Here is a 19617-nt window from a genome sequence, read left to right as displayed (position 1 = left end):
GGAAATATTGGGTGCTGAGATGGGGATTGGCGCAGATGTCACCAACTCGAAGTAAGCCGGGCAGTGTTCCCTTCGCTCAGCGGAGGGTCGGTGGTGCTAAGTACACAACTGTGCTCACCCACACACACGTATGCTGTGTGATGGTTCCGTGTAAACTCCAACATCTTCGTCTCCATTATCGGCATCTGCAACTCCGAAGAAGCTTAAGATGATCTCAAAAAAGATGCTTAGATGGAGTATAGTATGCGATCCGAATAAAGACTAGGATGATGCTCACCATCTATTCCGCAACGACGATGCCGCAGTACCCGTGTTACGGCGAGCATCGTTGAAACGCTGGTCCCAGAAGGTATCGCCCACCATCATCTCCACCATCCTGTCCCGTAACGGATGTGCGGGAGAATTACCGCTTGCATCCAGAACTGTGTGCTCGGGCTCACGATTCGCTGCCAGCAAGATGTAAGCACCAGGGAAGGTACCTTGCGAAAACCTCTTCGACTTCACCGTTCGAGCAGACGAGCCAAGTGGAGTACCGGTGCAAAGTACCTACCTCATACTTTACTCTTCACACATGGAAGAAGGATCCAAGTCTGTATCCTCGGAATTCGGATTTGAATGCAAGAGCGTTAAACACACAAAACGGAGCGCATCTCGGGAAAGGCAGTAAGGCGCCCGTGCGCGCACCCAGAACCTGGCGGCAGCAGCTGTCGTTCCTGCGTCTGCGGTGGTTCGAGACGTGTCTGTGTGATTGGTGTGAGGAGCAGACCGTCGGAGGTGTCACAGAAGCGCCGGACGGGGACCGAAATAATATCCAGCACTGCAGAGTGGAGTGCCTGGTTACGCGGCCTCCTCCCCTCCCACTCACAACCCTCCCAGTTCAAACCAATCGAGCATGGCACAGCTGAATTGCAAGCAAGCAACGCAGGGCAACAAGCAAAAATGCTGACTGAACCTCCCCCAAAACACCGGAATATCCAAAAAAGAATTCCATGATTATTCCAGAAGTAGTAATGCCAGTTCGTCATAGTGCTAGAGTGGGTCGCAGTGATTGTCGGTTGTCGTCGTCGTCCCTCTTCGCTCCCTCCTCCTCTAGACACCCCATCCCTCTCTCTCTACTTCTACATCAACAACTCCGTTTCCTTCTTCCTCCTCTTCCTTTCGCGTCAGCTCTTCCTTTCCATTTTCTCTTCAGCCTCGAATTCCTACATATTGCCGCTCGTTCTTGAGTCGCCCCACGCTCGTTAGCTTGGCCTTGTCTAAACCCCCTTTTGCATCTCACTCGCTCAAGCTCACGGACCCACCCTACACCGACTTCGGCCGTCCGATTTCCTTTTCGCAATACCAAGAGTCTTGGAACACCGAAGATAAACCAATCGAGAGACACCCGGCAGCACGCCCAGATATCCAAGAGACGCAAAGATGAAGTTTGCCCTCGCTACCGTGGCTGTGGCCGCTACATTGGTCTCCCTCGTGGCCGCCGATCTTGATCCTATCGTAACCAAGGGAAACAGTACGTCAAACTGCCTACCTAGTCAACCGCCGTCTTGCGGCAAAAAATAACAATCGCTGATGGTGGTGCTGCTGAACAGAATTCTTCTACAAAACCAATGGAACCCAATTCTACATGAAGGGTGTTGCTTATCAGCAAGAGAGCACCGATTCCACCAAGTTCTATAAAGACCCCCTCGCCGATGATGCCGCTTGCAAGCGTGATGTCCCTTTGTTGAAGGAGCTGGGAACCAACACCATCCGTGTGTATGCTGTCGACCCGACTGCGGACCACACTGCGTGCATGAAATTGCTGCAGGATGCGGGCATCTACGTCGTCAGCGATCTTTCGGAGCCCCAGACGTCCATCAACCGTGACTCTCCTCAGTGGGACGACACTGTCTACGCTCGCTACACCGCCGTGATTGACTCCCTCCAGAGCTACAGCAACGTTCTCGGTTTCTTCGCCGGAAATGAGGTCTCCAACCAGGCCAACAACACTGCTGCTTCCGCTTATGTCAAGGCTGCCGTTCGCGACATGAAGTCGTACATCAAGCAGCAGAATTACCGTGCCATTCCCGTTGGATACGCGACCAACGACGATGCCGACATCCGTCTCGACTTGGCCAGGTACTTCAACTGCAACTCTGCGGACGAGGGTGTGGATTTCTGGGGATACAACATCTACTCTTGGTGTGGTGCCAGTACCTTTAAGGAGTCGGGTTACGATGTCCGTACTGCCGAGTATGCCAACTACAGTGTTCCCGTCTTCTTCGCCGAGTATGGATGCAACCTGGTTCAGCCTCGCAAGTTCACTGAGGTCCAAGCATTGTACGGTAGTGACATGACGGATGTCTGGTCTGGAGGAATCGTTTACATGTACAACCAGGAGGCCAACGATTATGGTATGTTCGCTATTTCCAGAGTTCTACCTATCTTTTTTAACACTTTGAATAGGACTTGTCGAGATCACGGACGACAAGGTCTCCAAGCTCACAGACTTCACCAACCTCAAGACGCAGCTCTCCAAGATCAGCCCCGAGACGCTGCAGATGGATGATTTCACCCCTACCAACACCAAGCTTCAGGAGTGCCCCGCAGAGGGCACCGCCTGGAGAGCCTCCTCTAAGCTTCCTCCCACCCCGAACCAGGATCTGTGTTCTTGCATGGTGAAGGGCCTTGGCTGTGTTGCCAAATCCGATATTGCTACCTCGAAGTTCGAGGACCTGTTCTCTTACATCTGTGGAGGAGGTACCGACTGCACTGGCATCAACGGAAACGGAACCACCGGCGAGTACGGTGCTTACTCCATGTGTAACTCCAAGGAGCGTCTCTCCTGGGCTATGAACGCGGTATGAAAAATAATCCAATAACCTCCATTTAATTACCCTGTATCGGTAGACTGACAATCATTCTGTAGTACTACCTCGCCCAGGACAAGGCCTCGACTTCGTGCGATTTCGATGGAGAGGGTGAGACGCAGACGGCTGCGACTGCGACCGGAACCTGTGCTACCCTCATCAAGGAAGCCGGGGGTGTTGAGGGAACTGGAACGGTCACATCGTTGCCATCTTCCTCTGGAAGCAGCGGCAGCAGCAGCTCCGGCTCGACTGCGATGATGATTCCTAGTGTTCAGTTCGGAGCGCTCAAGATTGGCTTTGCCATGGTAATGGCTGTATTTGGCGGTGCTGCTATGATCTTGGTATAGAGTAGTTAATAAGCTGAGATGATGCCGGTGTTCGTTTGATGGCTTTTTTTCTTTTCGATTTTTTTTGGGGGCGCGCGCCGCTTTGTAAATGATTGCTGGAAGCACAGCTGCATGGGAGAACAAGTGTACAACAGACTCTGGGTTGCTCGTGTATTGTCTCGTTTTTTTCTTTCTCTTTCTCTTTGTTACTCCTCGTACATGCTGTTTGCTTTTGAATTGTCTATAGGTAATATCATTCTTAAGTAACCTCTTACTTTGAGCACGAGGGCGACAATGTTGCTGCGATATGTTTGCTCGGACGAAAGGAGGAGGAGCAGGAGGGGAATGAATGGAACTCCCGGCATCCCTTCTAGAAGCCTGTCAGCCCAGACGCCCAGACGAGGCAAACAGGAATGCCACACAACACACCCATACACACACGAGTTTCCAGCCTTCCACACACCACGCACATCCTTGCTACCACAAATCTCCACGCCTTGGTCGCCAGCATGGAACGTACTCTACCGGTCGGTCGACTTTTCCAGCATCCAGCATCCACCCACCGTCCATGCCATGCCGCGTTCGTTCGCCACCTCATCTCAAACCCTCGTGCGTCAGCTACCTACTCTATTTTTACTCTATAAAAAGAACTTTTTTTTCATGCCCTAAGCGGTTTGGTAAGTTAGCGGGAAGGGAAGGGTGGGAACTTGGAAGGGTGGGAACTTGGAAGGGTGGGATGGACGGTTATCTTTTCCCGCCCAATCGAGTTGATTGCCGAGCGGCGAGCGAGCGCTGCGTTGGCTGTGGCGGAGGGGGGCTGGATGCCCTGGGACGGGTGCCGAAGCGGCATGACGATGCTGGGTGGATGCTGGATGGATGGATGGAAGATAACGGCGGCACCGTATGTGGAGTTTGACTCTGCCCTCTAGCTTTGTTCGGGGTGAGGTGAGGTGAAGTGAAGATTGAGGTGATGGTGGTGGTGGCGCTGCCCAGGAAGGTGGTCGGGAATCGGAATGGCTGGATGGATGCGGCAAGCAAGCGTGCGCGACGGAGATGTGGATATCTTTCACCACGATTGAAGCACTGCGATTCCCTGTGCATCGCGATGTCTACAGCAGAGTATCGAGTCGGCCATACACACGATCCTCTATGCCGAACGAATGCGCGCGATCCCCCGGGTCCGCAGAAGAACGATGATCATCCGGCCGGACTGGCGGACTGGCGGCCTCGATGTGATATGTACTCAGTACAGTAGGCGCTCCCGCCGTAGCGAATACCACATAAGGCGTGCGCGCGCTTGAGCTTGAGCTTGAGCTTCACCCACGCCGCTGCTTCAAACGTATTCTTCACAGTCCACGCCAGGAAATAAACTCTGTCCCGTATGTACGCCAGATGTGTACCTATGGGCGACGCGGGTCTGAGCCCACCACAACGCTGCTGTGGACAGTGGACACCGTCACACCGCCAACCACCCTCGGTGCCGATCCCGATCCGAGACGTTGACTTCGAGGTGCGGCTGGTAGTCTAGGTAGTGTGTTGGGGGGTTTCGGTCGCTTGAGACAGATCGTGCCGCTGCAGATACATAATCGTGATTTGGCGGAGCTTGCGATTCGGCAAGAGCACGGTGAATGGATAGATGGCGTGGCCGGAGATTGTGCTTCTACATACGGTATACCTATAGCGTGGTGGTAGTTATCGGACGCGATCATCATCCCACGATGCAAATATCGATACCTATCGATATTGACTGCCAAGGCCGAGACAGCGTGGGTTCCGCGTGGGGGTTACTTGCGAGGCTAGGTGAGTTACAGTGGGGTTCGGTTTAACATTCAGACAATTTTGACTCGTGCTCGAGCATCATTCCCTACATACATATATCACGATAACGAATCAACGATGGTGGCCTACCTAGGTATTTAGACCCACGAATAAAGTTGCGGCTACGGTATTCATGAGTGCCCGACCGGACCGGCCAAAGTGGGGCGTCACGTAACTACGTCCCTTCTCATGATGCTGTTCGTCCACCGTTGATTCCGGGTATTTGATATGCCTACCAACCGCACGAAGGGCCTGGAAAACACGAAGCGCGGCAGCCGCGACCACCCACCTATCGGCTCGGGAACAGCTATATCCGTGAGAAGACTCCCGGTCATGCCACAAGTGCTTTTAAACCTCGGGGGTGCCGAAGGTATCTTTGTGGCAGCGTTTGCAAAGTTTGACCCTTGGGGTATGTTTAAGGGTTGGGTGTCTGTGATTACTGGATGTTTGGCGGGTTACTTTCAAAAGCTGCCGAGGTCTCGATGGGTATATAATTCTTCTATCGTGAATCATGATCTATTTTTCTAGCTTTCACGGAAGCTAACGAGCGTCAGACAGCCTTGACCTCGTAGGTATGCATAGCATGACCTCTCCAAACCCAATGATTCCCATTCTCCGGGAGTGAGAAGGGCTGGCGGATTAGGTACCCATGCTGACGTTGAAACCCGTCTTCCAAATATCCTGCTTAAGTACCGTATCCGCGTAGGTATCATATCAGTGGGATCAGCGTGGATGCCACCGCCACCGCACCCACCCCACCGCACCCCAGCCCAGCCCCATGCCCCACGCTCAGGATAATCCTCCGATACCCACTTACCGTACCGTATATTATGCGCATGCAACGAGGTGGCGCCCTATAGCCACACATCGTATATAGGAAACGTGCAATAACAACGGCGTCAGGTATGTAGGTACCAAAGTAGAGTACCCAGCAGGTTTCTGCCCATCGATCAGGGCCCACGCGGCACTTCGGTGGACGTCATGTCGGTGCCACTGCCGTGAGGATGCGGGAGCTGGGAGGGTGTACCTACCGTACTCTAGTTATTCTTATTTTTGGTTTCGTCGTATGCACTCTACTTACAGTACTCGCATTCGGCTCATCCGGACGCTGGCGGATAGGCATACGGGAGTAATTTCGGTTGTGACGCAGCGATACCGGGGGGCCGGTTGATGGGCTGTGATCGGGACTTGCATGGCTCGTGGATACCGCCAGCGCTGGCTCTGGCGGGTGGGTGACCTGAAGAAACGGGCACGGCGGGATGAGTCGGGAACTAAGATGCCGAGGATTCTGCTGCTTTTCTTGGCTTAAGTGATCGTACAGGAGGCTTCGTCGTTGATTTAAACCGGTACTGCTTCGCGAACTTTGATAATTAGGCCAACTACCATCCCAATGGCTCGAGAAAAGGGCTCAAATTCACCCTGATGAGCAGTGCGTGACAGTTATATGCACTGAACTCAGTGTCAAGGCCTCAAGACGAACGAATTGGGACTTAGTACATAACTGAAAAGAAATCCTCGAAAAGAACAATAACCAATGGAAAGGTTGTGCCGTGTGGTCTCAACTACTTAACTACCACCAACAGAGGCACAAAACGGTACAGTGGGGTAGTCCTAAGTACCAAATCTCTATAGCAGTTTGACATTCATGACACATTCCAATGCCCGATATATGTACACTTTTTAATCCACGGTTCCTGTCAAAATGGCCGTGTCAACTTGGGAATACTCGAAGTGCTCAACACGAGCCACTTCTCAACTGCACCCTCTTAAGAGACTGCAGCGACTGCTACGACGAAAAAATGTGGAAAGGCGTTCTTGCCCCAGCATTTGATCTTCACAAGATATCATTCCCGCCGAAAAATTTACTTGGCGCCGGTGTCTCGGCAGGTTCCGTTGTTACCACGGCAACTGGTATTTACAAGCACTCCTCCGCACAGCTCATTCTTCACAACACCACCACTACCAGCAGTACCGACATCCACCAATCCCACACGACTGTAGAGTACTCTACATCCACTAGACAGCACATCACACAATCCGCACGACATCGCAATGGCCCGCACCCCCACCCGCCCTGTCGCGCGCGCCCCCGAGTCCGACGAAGACGCAACCGATTACAGCTCCAATGACGACGAGTTCCCCACCTTGAAAGAGCTGCTGTTGAACGTCGAAACCCCCGCCAAGCGAAACGGCCCAATTGTCAACGTCCGCAGCGCACCGGTGGCCCCAGCACCCGCCAGAATTGCTCGTCCGTCGACAACGACGACGACGAAGGTTGTTACTAGTGTTAGACGTCCAGCAGACGTAGCGCCCCGCACAGTGCTCGCGAGTAACTTGAAGTCGAAGGAGAAATGCATTGTTCCCAAGCCGTCGGCGACGAAGGGGACAGCCACCAAGACTGCGGGCACGAGGCGCCCAAGTGTACCTGTATCAAGTCGGATTGACACCGCCACCGCCACCATCGATTCCGACTCTGGCTCCGAGGAGGAACAAAAGCCGTCACCGCCTAGGAGGAGAAGGTTGGTAAAGAAAGCGGACTTGGAGAAGGAGCTGCCTAAGAAGGCGGCACCGAAGAAGGAAAAGAAGATGGAATTCTCCATGCCCGACGTGAAGACGGAGGGAGTTGAGTTTTTGGTTGGGGAGGGCTTCCTTTCTTCCGATTCGGACTCGGACTCCAAGCCATTCGTAACAGCCACATCGACGAGGCATGACGATGTAAAGTCCTCCTATGAAGAAGAGGTGATTCAACGGACACCAGTGGCGAAGGTGGCGAAACCACAACGATCGAGCAAGGCTCTAGGCTTAGAGGATATGTTTTCTAAGGCGTCAATTTCGAAACCCACACCGAGGAGAAGATTGGTGCAGAAGAAGTACCTCGAGCCATCGTCCTCTTCTGCAAGTGATAGTGAAACACTCCCGGAGCTACCCAGGTCGAAGCTACAGTCCAAGACCGCAGCTATCAAAAAGATGGCGAACATCCCGTTCGTATTGGAAGATGTGTTTCCTTCGGCCTCGGGGGACGAAGAATCGGATGAGCCCGTGGGTGGTATGAATTAGTATGTGATATCCACTTTGGATTATGCCACACCGTTGCTAACAGTTGAGCAATAGCCCCAATTCGCCGGAACCCAAGACTCCCAAGCCTGGTAATCGGTCGAGGGCGCCAGAGAAGAAGCAGCCCGTATCTACCTTTGGTCGGAAGTATAGTGGAGGGCCTTCCGGGGACACTCTAAACAAATATAGAACCCCACGGAAAAGATCGAATCCAGAGGTCATCGAGATAAGCTCGGATTCGGAATCGGAGGCCGAAGGCCCTAACGAGGACAGCGATATTTACGAGTCCGAAGATGACTGGATTGTGGAAGATGGAGGTAGGTATGGAGGATACAAGAGGCCCAAGACTCCGAAAGATACGACGACGGTCGTGGAGTACCTTCAAGATGACGATGGAGGATACAACCGGTATAAGGTTAGGAAAACTGAGACGGCGGTTCAGGAGTACTTCCAAGACCAAGACGAAGCCGACGAACAAATTTTCGCTGAAATTGCCGACGCTGAAAGCGCCGACACCAACTCCAATGATGATAGTGACATTACCGACGGCAACGGAGACAGCGCTAGCAGCCAAGGCTACGGAAGCTACGACAGTGGCGAAGTACCCAAAACGCCGAGGACCGTGACGAAGCCCAAGGCAGCAAAGACTGTAGGGAAGTCTAATTTCGCAGCAAAGAGAGAATTCGAGGCCAAGAAGGAAGCATTGGCCGAGTCGTTCGTTCGGAAGCTCGATCGGATGATCTGTGATGGTGCCGTCGGGAAGTTTCACGAAAGTCGGGGCGGCATCAGGGTGGAGTGGAATCCCAAGCTTCGGACCACCGCCGGGCGGGCAAGGCTGAGCAAGGGAATCATCGAACTATCAACCAAAGTGATCACCGATGAGGGTAAGTGCTCCGTCTACTACCAGCAAAGTGTCAGCTGTACTAACTAGGCACAGCGAGGTTGTACAATACCACTGCTCACGAATTTTGCCATCTTGCGGTTTGGGCCGTAGACAACAGCAAGACCGACCACCACGGTCCTCTGTTCAAAAGATGGGGTGCACTGGTTGGCAGAAAGTTCAGTGACCTCGGCATTACGGTTACCCGATGCCATTCCTACGAGATCGAGTATAAGTATCACCTTAGCTGCCAGACGGAGCACTGTTCGTACGTCTGGAAGCAGCAGTCCAAACCCAAGGATGTCGGACGCATGAGGTGCCCGCGGTGTCGACTGGGCGTCTTACTCCAAACAAAGCCTGTCCTCCGCGATCCGAAGCCGCTGACAGAGTACCAAACCTTCACCAAGCAACACATGGCTAGAATCAAGCGCGAGAACCCTGGATCCCCCCTGAAAGAGGTGATGCGGATGGTCGGGCGCGAGTGGGAAGCCTACAAGGCCGGAAAAACACCACTCAGAGCCAGCGAGGGGGGCTCTGTTGCTGCCTCTGGGGAGTGGTCGGATTCGGATACACAAACCAGGAGACATCCGCTGGAAAGCATGATGGACTACTTGCAGGTAGAGACACTTTCCAACTGGTTTCTCGGATATGGGCTTACATCGACTGTCAGATTTGATTTCTCGCAATGGCTGAAATGGTTTTTGTACGTGTTTTTCAGGGCGCTCTTGGGCGTTCTCTTTTGGTTTGGATATACCATTTTCTTTTCTTTCTACATTGCGAAGGGTTCCCATCTGTGGTTACGGAGTGTTGTGTGTATTGCGCTTGGACGCCCTTGCTTTACTCGGTTGGATAGTGTCTGAATGAATGAATGTATGTGTCACCGGGTACGGGCGTTTCATGCGAACGGAAAGCCGCCTCGTGTAGTGAGTTTGGTACATACATAAGATGGATTATGCGTGATACCCCGCTTCAACAGACTTCTTTTGACGCTTCAGCTGTGACTTAGTTAGCCTAGACCCTGAATGGGTGGTGCCAGAGCTAAAGCTGGTGGGTTGACCCACCGACGTTCACCCTAATGAGGTGGTACCGTAGCAGGTACTCTACCGGCCATGTTGGCGCTTGCAAGATGTAAGCCTGTAACCCACAAGACGTTAGGTACACGATGCTGCGATGGGGGAAAAGGAGACAGGGAGATATAACGTGGCCTACCTACATGTGTACCTATCGCATGAGGTTTGGAGTAAGTAATCAGTAAGCATATCCCATGAGGACTCACTGGTCTGCCATTTCATGGTGAACCCTCATTGCAGCTTCTAAACTATTTGCACGCACACACCAGCTATGTATGCACGTGACCCGTAGACTCCGAGTGATACAATACCGTATCATACCCGTCAATCACGAACCTCCACCATCAACATGTTCTGGTAGCTCAGGGGTTAGAGCGGTCGATTGCAGATCGACAGGTCCCCTGTTCAAATCAGGGTCAGAACTGAGGCTCTCGGTGCTCGAGTGCTGGTGCTTTTTGGCGAGAAGGGTGGGGTTGGTTTTTGCCATTTGGGGTGGAAGGTGAAGGTTGGAAGGTTAAAAAGCGTAAGTGGGGCTTAGATGCTACCTAGATGCTGGATCGAGCACGGCGGTGATATATGTGTATGCGGGTTTTGGCGACCGGGTGAAGAGCAAGGCGGGAGCTTGGAAGAATTCGAGGGATACTATTTCGAGTGTGTGCTTGGAACATGCATCTGAGTCTAGAAATAGGTAGAGTTTGGACTTTTTCACTCCTAAGCGTGCTCGTAATGCCAGCCGAAGCGGTGCAGCCCATGTTCTCGTAAATATCGGCAAGATGGCGTTGCGAGTGATTCACGTCCTGTACATCTTCAAGCTTTCGCAGAGATGGGAACCTGCGCAATTATGCGTACGCAAGCCCTCGAGCTGGCCTCATCACCGTACCTATTGCTCGTGTAGTACTTTACAGAGACCTTCGTTTTTGATATTGAAGTCTCGTCAACAATCGCAACTTGCCGGCGGCTCACTCGCGCCTGGCGCTTCTAATTTCATCCATAGGTGCGGGCCGCATTCTGGCAATCAGGTATGTACAAAATGAGTACGTTGATACTAATCCCACACTGCCGGTACTCATGCAGGAACAACCCTCCCCCCGATACCGGTAATCGTCCTCCCGTCATAGACCGTGAGTGGCCAGATCTCCCACTTCCTTGGAACATCGCTTGGGGTGAGTGGAGTGGCTCGTGCATCCTCTTGGAAGAGACGAAACTCCGAGGGTAAACGATATCGAAGATCCTCTCTCTCTCGAGTTGAAGGTCAATGTTCTGAAGTAGGAGTAGCTACTGCCAAATTTTCTCCCGAAGTGCTTGATGGCTCCTACTTCCGAATTCACCAAGATCGAGGGATCCAAGCACCAAGGTTCTGGCAAGGTGAAGGCCAAAGGCCACTGTCATCACTGATGGTGATTCTGTGACGAACTTGGAGGATTGGGGATGACACTGCTAGAGTAGTGTAAACTGCTGTTGGCGCAACGTACCGTGGCTAGAGTACAATACATAGAGCCCCGCCTCGCTGGGCTACTCTAGCGATTCACCTCTACTCTTGAGAGAGTTTTGAACAGAATCGGATTGTTGCCGAGGATGGACAGGCGGTGCGCTCTCCCTGCCTGATGCTCGCAACTGAAATTCGCCCCAAGATCTCTCAAGCGTGGCTCCACCCCTCTTTCTGCTGGTTTCCCAGCCCAGCAGACCGCCGGTGAAAAAGTGACAAGTCAGCTGGCACGCGAGTGACTCCATATGAACATCGCTCCATGCATGCACGTAACGACGCGAACGGAAGATGTTTTACAGCTTGGCAGCGTGTAGTGCCCACCAAGGTTCCTGTCGGAGCTAGTTAGATACTGGAAACTGCGATGACCATAATCCTGCCATCCAGCCATCTCACCCGCGGAAGTACCTTCTAAGTTCTCGTTCATGCTGTTCCATTGACCGTGAACACGAGCAGAGTAGTAGTTACATATCATCTTCACCGCCGAAAGCACGGGTGACAGCTGCTGTGGAACCGACCGTTGGAACTGTATGTGCGATGTGCTAAATCGCCGAGCACAGCAATACGGTGTTATACAGAGGTTTATGCACGCACCCAGCCAGCCATGCATCTTGATTAACACTTCGGGAGTTCTCCCGTCATCGACCAGCAGTCGACCAGCGGCCAGCCAGCCATCAAGGTGTGCCAAGCGTGTTCCCACCACCACCTACCTAACGGCAATTTCTTTGCAGCCAGCGTGGGGGGTTGAGGAGGAGACGGGAAGTTCTCCTTGCATCTTGATTCTTGTATGTACTCTACATAGGCGGGAGTAGGAATGAATGAACTAGTTGTTGTTTGGCCCGCATACATAAATACATACAGCCAGCCCACAAACCTCGCGGTCTCCCTCCTCTCCCCACTCCCACTCCCACCCTCACCATCACACTCTCGTTCACGGCCCACCCCCACCCACCAGCAAATTCGAAGCACCCCCCCCCCCCCACACACACACACAAAAAGCGAAAATGAAGTTATCCACCACCCTCCTTTCGATCGCCGCTCTCGCCATGGCCGTCAGCGCCCAGCAGCGTTAGTCCCACCCGCATCCTCCTCCTCGTCTATAACTAACGGTCAACAGCATCCCCCACCGAGTCCGCCAACTGCGTCTCCCACGGCGACCACTGGGACTGGTACGCCCTCTCCCCCCTCCCGCACAGCGTCCATCACTAACATCAGCAGCCCCACCGCCTCCGGCTCCGCCGCCATGTCCTCGGCCACCGGCCACGCCGACGACCACGACGACCACGACGACCACGCGAGCGGCAGCCACAGCGCCGGCCCCAGCCCCACCGAGTCCGTCGGCTGCGTGTCCCACGGTAACCACTGGGACTGCGACGGTCCTCGCGAGTCGGCCTCGGGTGCGGTCGGCTCAGCCGCTAGCTCGGCTGCCGCCGTTGCTACCGGTGCTGCCGGAATGAACGTCGTCAACTTCGGTGTCCTGGCTGTTGTTGGCGCGGCTGGTGTACTGGTTTTGTAGAGGGTTACGATGAGTTGACGGGAATGAGATTGCAAGACAATACGCTTAATGGATGGATGATGCTCTTGTTTGTTTGTTTTTTGCTCGTGCAGATGGGGTGATTAATGATACTTCATGAGAGAGAGAGCGAATCAGAGACCATGTGATGCTCACGTCAGTTTCGCACCTCATAGCAGCAGCTCAAGTACTCCAAGTAGAAGGAGGTTGGCCTGAAGAAAGAGAAAAACTCGACAGAAAACGCCCGCGGATATTTTCCCGCGAACGCCCAGTGTTGTTCGACGTCTAATCACCCAGCGGATAAGCATGGGAGGTATAGCCGTAGCAAAGCAATGCATCCTTCGACGCTAGGAAGCCGAAGCTGGTGGTGATCTTGGAAGACTGTCTATCTCGACCGATTGTAAAAGCCGTGTACCTGCTCCATCGGCGGCTGGGTGGCTGGCCGGGTGAGGGAGAGAGCCGTATGGTCAACGACCCGCCCAGAGCCTTGGTATGTAAGCCAATAATGGCTCCCAAGGAGGAGCATATCAACCACGAAGCAGGTTTGGATGTACTCTACATGTCGCAGAGGCAACCTGGCGGCAGTTTCGGTTCGCCGCCGGAGGTTCGGTACGGTACAATCACTGCTCGGGTACATCCTCCCTCCCACGTCTTTAGTACGTCCGTCGGGTATCGCGGCGGGGACCTGTAGAGTACATAGCGGCAGTGGCTCTGTTTGTGGCATTGTTGTGGTGGACATGCTATGGAGTAGAGTAAGTGTCGTGGGATGATCGAGTGGTGGTTTGTGACCAGGTAGGTAGAATGTACCTAGTCCGGGGTGCTAGCGATCAAGGCCTAGTAGGATGCGGTATGTAGAAGGAAGGAAGGATCGATCCCCACTCGAGCGCGGGGTCTTTTGAGGCGGGGGCTGCGTGTCGGAACGAGGGATAGAAGCGAGTGACGACTATGGATGCGGAGGTCGCGAAGGGCGAGTGCCCTGCGTGCGTAGCGAACAAAGTTGAAAGCTTTATCTATGCCAAGCTGTCACTAGGAGCTTTGGGTCTTATCCGGCATACATGTGATGAATACAACACGCTACTATGGCCGAGTGGTCCAAGGCGGTGGACTTAAGTTTTCTATTGACTTGAAACCCATTGGGGAAACCCGCGCAGGTTCGAACCCTGCTGGTAGCATAATCTTTTTTTCTTCAGTTTTTGAATCTGTGCTTGTGGATGTTGAGGTTCCCACAACTGTGATGGTGTTGCTGGTGGCGAGATCAAAGTATATGGTTTTGATGAATGACGATTACGTGAGCGCTGGCGACACAGGTCAAGGCTTGCATAAAGTACCTATATCTGCTCTACTATGCATTTGCGCACCAGTTCGGCCCGGGTCTTCATATTCTACCTCCACCTGCCTGAATACCCCCGCCCCGCACCGCCGCGCCCCGCCAAGCAACATACTCGAAACACGCATATACAACCACTATATTTTCAGGAACGGGTTTCGCCACCGCGTGCGACGCGAGCAATTAATCTTTTCGGTATTAAGTGGTGGATGGGATGGTATGTTGGTCAGGGCGAGGCGTGAAGTGCTCGTGAACGGTAGGTATCTGGTGTATGCAGGGACTTGTCTTGCCGCCCAAGGTCCCCGGCGCTGCGCCGCACGATAGCTATGCTATGGCATTTTGCCGAAGCCGAAGCTCATCATAAGCCCTCCCGGGGCCCAAGAACTGTCCTTTCATTTGCCTTCCATGCCTCCCCATGCCTCCATGCCTCCATGCCTTCATGCCTCCATGCTTCCATGCCTTGCCATACCTCGCCTGTCGACGCAAACCCCCACAGCAGAATAACCGGGGACGAATCCAACGCTCGTGCTCGTCGGCGGAACAGGCTGATGAGAATGTTCCGGTTTTTGGGGCGAGTGCCAGACGTCGAAATAGATAACGATCGAGGGACATACGGTACTTTTATGCTTAAGTAGCGGTGGTGGTCGTGACCTCGATTCTTCTCGACTGCGCGTCGAAAAGCCATATCCAGCGCGGACCTGAAGGTTGAGGCAAAACACAAATCCAACGACCCGACCGACATGAAACGTCGTCCCATCGCCTGGAATCCGATCGGAGCTTTCGTAGCGGCTATGTACCTAGCACTAGCTCCACGGACTGCCCGTGCGCGCCTACCGATTGGACGGGATTTTAGAGGGGAGGGGCACGGCAGAAACCTTGGCCACGCAACCGCAGGCGATACGACACGACACGACACGACACGACACGATACGATACGACCCTCTGTTTATATACATATGCGGCCATGCGTGCGCGAAAGGCAGGAAACGCCCACGTAATGGAGGAGGAGTTCGGCGAATTATAGTAGAGTTTATGCCGCTACGGTCCCTTGGTGTTTGGTTGGGGCACGTAAGTTAGTAGCGCCATCCATGAGCGATGGGCGAGGCGCCGCTGCGGCTTGCACGCCTAGATATGCAGGTACAGATGCTGGCAGGGACGGGAGTTCTGCTTTTTTTCCCCATGGCAAGGCATGAGCTTCCTGTGTGCATGTGTGACTTCAACATGGAGATACCTACATGTCGCACCCAGACCGTTGTGAGATATCCCCGGCGCTGTGTGTGGCATTGCGGCAGGTGCGGAGGCCGTAGGATGTTGCCGACACTCTCACACCTTCTCGATGGGTGCTGCTGGAGATATTGCGGGCCCTGCGGGGAAGGATATCTCCCTACATACTAGCAGAGCATGTACTCGTACGCACTCCCTCTCGGGATGGAGAAGGCAAACTCTGTAACATGGCAGTCTTCGACCCCTTGACCCCTGCGTTAGCGGTGCCCTTGAAGCAGGGACAACCATCCATTCGATCGTAGGTTCTGAGAAGCCTCGTTGGGTCACAACTCAGCCCAGAATTATGCCCCACACAGCGAGTGTGAGTAGGTGTATACCTTATATTACCCTGTGCTCCCCTCCTCCTCTGCCTTCGTCTCTGCCTCCCTTCTTCCTTCTCTCCCTACCCATTCCGACACCGTCTCTGCGAGTTCGTTGCTCTTTCCTTCTCTCTCACTACCTTCATTCATTCTCTTGTGCGGGCTAGTTTACCACACAACCCTACTCTCGTTCTTTCAAGCCCATCACGCTCTTTCTGTTTTTGAAAAACAACTTCCTTCCTTTGCTTCGAGAGCAGACGTCCAGAGCAGCGATACACATAAAACAACTTACGAACCCACGAAGAACATCCAACCCTCTTGTACCTAGATCCAGAAATAACGTAGAAACACCATACCAGCCATATTCATCTAGCTACATCTCATATATTACGATCTAGCTCCAACCTCTCAGCTTAAAATCTACAATGTTCGGGATGTCCTTGATCAATCTTGCGGTTGCGGCTTTGGCTGCTTCTTCGCTGGCAGCTGCTTCGCCTCACAGTATGTTCCACTCCCCGTCGGTGTTGCTCTGTGGACGTTTACTCACCGTTCGTAACCAGGACGACGACATGGTGCTCTCCACAAGCGGGTTTCTGAAGCTCCCAAGGTTGCAACTTGCTACTCGACTGCCGCAACTGTGTGGGTTGATCAGAAGGGCAACACTGTTGACCCGAGTGCTCCCCATACCTTGACCGTTACGGTCTACGGCACTCGGCCACCCGTCACCAAGACCGCGGTGGTGTCGAAGACGGCTACCCCCGTGATCGATTCCCCTAGTGAAGAGACTTCGGTCTCGTCGAGTTCGACGGTAGTTTACCAGCCTCCGGCTGAGGCTACCACCTCGGCGGTCAAGACTACTCCAACATCGGTGTACGTATCCGTGCCGACCACTGCTTCCACTTCAAGCATACCTGTACCGGTGCCGACGACATCATCAGAGGCACCGGAGCCTACCACTGTCTATTCATCTTCTTTGGCTGCCCCTGTGTCGTCCTCCTCCTCCTCGACCAAGCCGGCTGCTACCGGTACGCCGTACGTGTCGGGAACCTACCCGCCCGGAGGTGGCAGCAAGCCCGGAATTGTCTACTCGCCATACCATGCCGATAATGCGTGCAAGACCACCGAAGAAGTCGCCGCCGACATCGCCTTGATCAAGGAGTACAGCCCCATCCGTCTCTACGGTGTAGATTGCAGCCAGATTCAGAACGTGATCGCCGCCGCGAAGACTCATAACATCAAGGTCATGCCCGGTATCTGGAACATGGACAAGCCCCTCGAAGAGCTGGAGACCCTTATCGAGTACGTCGACGGAAACTGGGATACCGTCCACACCGTCGCCATCGGCAATGAGGTTGTCAACTTTGGAAGGAAGACTGCGAGCGAATTCGCCGGCATCATCAACTCCAGCCGTGAGCGTCTCCGTAGCTCCGACGTCGGATACACTGGTCCCGTCGTTGGTGTCGATACCTTCGTCGCCATAATGGGCAACCCTGCTATCTGCGAGGCGTCCGACTACGTCGCGGCCAACTGCCACTCGTTCTTTGATGGAAACGTCGTCGCTGAGGGAACTGGGGAGTTCTTGAACAACATGAAGACGGAGATGGCCAAGGTCTGCGGCGATAAGCAGATTGTCATCACTGGTACGTTCATCATCCCATCACGCAAACTGTGACATGATATACTAATGCACCTTACAGAGACTGGTTGGCCCACTCAGGGTACCGCCAACAACAAGGCTATTCCCAGCGTGGAGAACCAGGCTCTCGCCGTCAAGTCGATTCTTGACACCCAGGGCTTGGACGTGATTCTGTTCACCGCCTTCGACGATGGCTGGAAGGAGGACACCGCCTTGACGTTTTCCACCGAGAAGGTATGCTTCTCGCACATCCCACCCCCATCGAACCAGTCACTGACATTCTCTGTAGCACTGGGGTATCACGGACCTTTCTCTCAACTTTTAAAAAGTTACTTCCTCGGCGTTTTAATACTTCGGGGTTGTAGCTTTTTTCCTCTGTAGATGAAACGTTTGGTTGCGTGTTCAAGTTCGTTCTGTAGCTGTTTTACTGTCTATAAATACTTGCAACGATTGTCGGGTTGCGGGTGGGGAATCTGAATAAGTCGATAGATGATAATTGCTAGTTTTATTATCTTTTTCTCTTTGGCTTCAACTGGCATAAATGAAATACATATTGTCAATAAACTGGAAGTGAGTTGCTGAAGCATAGCAAAGCAGATGACAACAACCCTTGTAAAAAAAGGGGGGTTTTTTAAACGTGAGCGGTGGGTTGGGAAATGGTTGCGCGATCATTAGATTTCACAAGCGGCCCCGCGGTATTGCGCAACTATTCCGCAACTATTGCATCTAGAATAACGTGAGCCACGTAAAACGATGCGGAAATAAAATGATGATAGACAGTACACCCATTTTAAATTGTAAACTCGGCAAAAAGCCAGACAGTGTGTGAATTTGTCATACGTTGATCTAACGCTTAAGTAAACAGGAATTGGTGGAAATATAAAAACACAAGGACGAGATATATCGTTGGTGCTCACTTAAACGTTTTCTTGGCATTTTTCTACTGTTTTCCAGTGTGGGGAAGCGAGGGGTGTGAAGGATCGATGGGCGAGCTGCAATGGGAGGGAGTAATGGGAGTTTAGTGGGGGTGGGGATGAAAGATGACTTAAGTCATCCAACAGGAATGATTGAGTCAATCCGCGAGATGACTCTAGGAACGACTTAGTCAATCCGGTAAATGACTCTAGGAATGACTCAGTCAGTTCGTGAAATGACTCTAGTCATCGAACAGGAATGACTGAAACAATCCGCGAGATGGCTCAGGAGCCGTGGGAGGAGGTGTTGGCAAGAGGAGGACGTAAAGGAGGACTCCTGTCGGTGGGAGAAGACGAATGTGGTTAGTAGAGGGCACTGCCAACATTGGCGGCATGGCGGGGTTGTATGCTCTCTTAGCCATCTGTCTCTTCTTCTTTTTCTTCTTCTTCTTCTCCCACAACTCCTCCTCCCCCCACATCTCCTCCTCTCCCCGCAACTCCTCCCCATCCGCAACTGCTATTCCCACCCCCGCCTATTCCCCCTCAACTGCCATCACCCCCCTCGCCGCAACTGCTATCACCCCCCTTGCTGTAACTGCTATCACCCCCCACCGCAGCTCCCCCTCCCACCGCAACTACTATCACCCCCCCCCCCTCGCCACAACTGCTATTCCTCTCTCACCGCAACTGCTATTCCCCCTCCCACTGCAACTGCTATCACTCCCCTCGCCGCAACTCTACTCTCACCGCAGCTCCTCCTTTCCCTGATAGCTTCTCTCGCTAATAGCTCACCTTGCAGTAATGCTTGTCTAGCCGCTGTAGATACTGGCCGCCGTGGATACTTTGATACTGGATACTGGATACTGGATACTGGATACTGGCTGCTGGCCTCGTAGGTAGTACTAGTAGAACATAAAACCATATGTGCTTAGTGCTTCAAGACCAATGTGAAAAATGCTGCATAAGCGAGAAAACCCGAGCCCAGTTTCATCTCTGATATTCACATGTTGCACTCCTGCTCCTCAAGTTTCAACAGTTCGAAAATGCCAAGAAAATGCCAAGAAAACGATGCTGCAATGTTTTAATGCACTTAAACGCTTTATTTTAACCACATAGGGAATTGCTGGCCATTCCGCTGTCTATAAACAGGATCACTTGTACTAC

At 53.0% G+C, this 19617-nt stretch overlaps 4 protein-coding genes and 2 non-coding genes across 6 annotated transcripts; all 6 read left to right on the top strand.

The window, feature by feature from the left end:
• The first annotated feature begins 1026 nt into the window (after positions 1-1026).
• BZA05DRAFT_349971 (beta-1,3-glucanosyltransferase) lies at positions 1027-3538 on the top strand. The gene is made up of 4 exons (XM_051481265.1): positions 1027-1510; positions 1590-2393; positions 2446-2840; positions 2909-3538. Exons 1-4 carry the CDS (start codon positions 1420-1422, stop codon positions 3194-3196), a joined length of 1578 nt encoding a protein of 525 aa, XP_051341588.1. The 5' UTR covers positions 1027-1419; the 3' UTR covers positions 3197-3538.
• A 3391-nt stretch (positions 3539-6929) lies between these two features.
• On the top strand, positions 6930-11392 carry BZA05DRAFT_472179 (SprT-like family-domain-containing protein; the record flags this gene model as incomplete). The annotated part of the gene is made up of 4 exons (XM_051488003.1): positions 6930-8049; positions 8105-8931; positions 8985-9544; positions 11297-11392. Exons 1-4 carry the CDS (start codon positions 7046-7048, stop codon positions 11390-11392), a joined length of 2487 nt encoding a protein of 828 aa, XP_051341587.1. The 5' UTR covers positions 6930-7045.
• Positions 10349-10421, top strand: BZA05DRAFT_t103. Its single transcript has one exon. It is a non-coding gene; the product is annotated as a tRNA-Cys (tRNA).
• Positions 11393-12526: 1134 nt separating the features above from the next.
• BZA05DRAFT_442952 (uncharacterized protein) lies at positions 12527-12996 on the top strand (the record flags this gene model as incomplete). The annotated part of the gene is made up of 3 exons (XM_051486815.1): positions 12527-12548; positions 12598-12649; positions 12699-12996. 3 exons carry the CDS (start codon positions 12527-12529, stop codon positions 12994-12996), a joined length of 372 nt encoding a protein of 123 aa, XP_051341586.1.
• Positions 12997-14066: 1070 nt separating this feature from the next.
• On the top strand, positions 14067-14165 carry BZA05DRAFT_t104. Its single transcript has one exon. It is a non-coding gene; the product is annotated as a tRNA-Leu (tRNA).
• A 1794-nt stretch (positions 14166-15959) lies between these two features.
• On the top strand, positions 15960-18109 carry BZA05DRAFT_391103 (glycoside hydrolase superfamily). Its single transcript, XM_051482943.1, has 4 exons — positions 15960-16404; positions 16464-17543; positions 17601-17773; positions 17829-18109. Exons 1-4 carry the CDS (start codon positions 16329-16331, stop codon positions 17862-17864), a joined length of 1365 nt encoding a protein of 454 aa, XP_051341585.1. The 5' UTR covers positions 15960-16328; the 3' UTR covers positions 17865-18109.
• The last annotated feature ends 1508 nt before the right edge of the window (positions 18110-19617 follow it).

The sequence above is a fragment of the Tricharina praecox genome (assembly GCF_024521635.1).
Source record: "Tricharina praecox strain CBS 144465 chromosome Unknown BZA05scaffold_6, whole genome shotgun sequence".
In the NCBI taxonomy this organism is placed as follows: domain Eukaryota; kingdom Fungi; phylum Ascomycota; class Pezizomycetes; order Pezizales; family Pyronemataceae; genus Tricharina; species Tricharina praecox.
The sequence above is the reverse complement of the archived record's forward strand: the minus strand, read 5'-3'. Positions and strand labels throughout refer to the sequence as shown.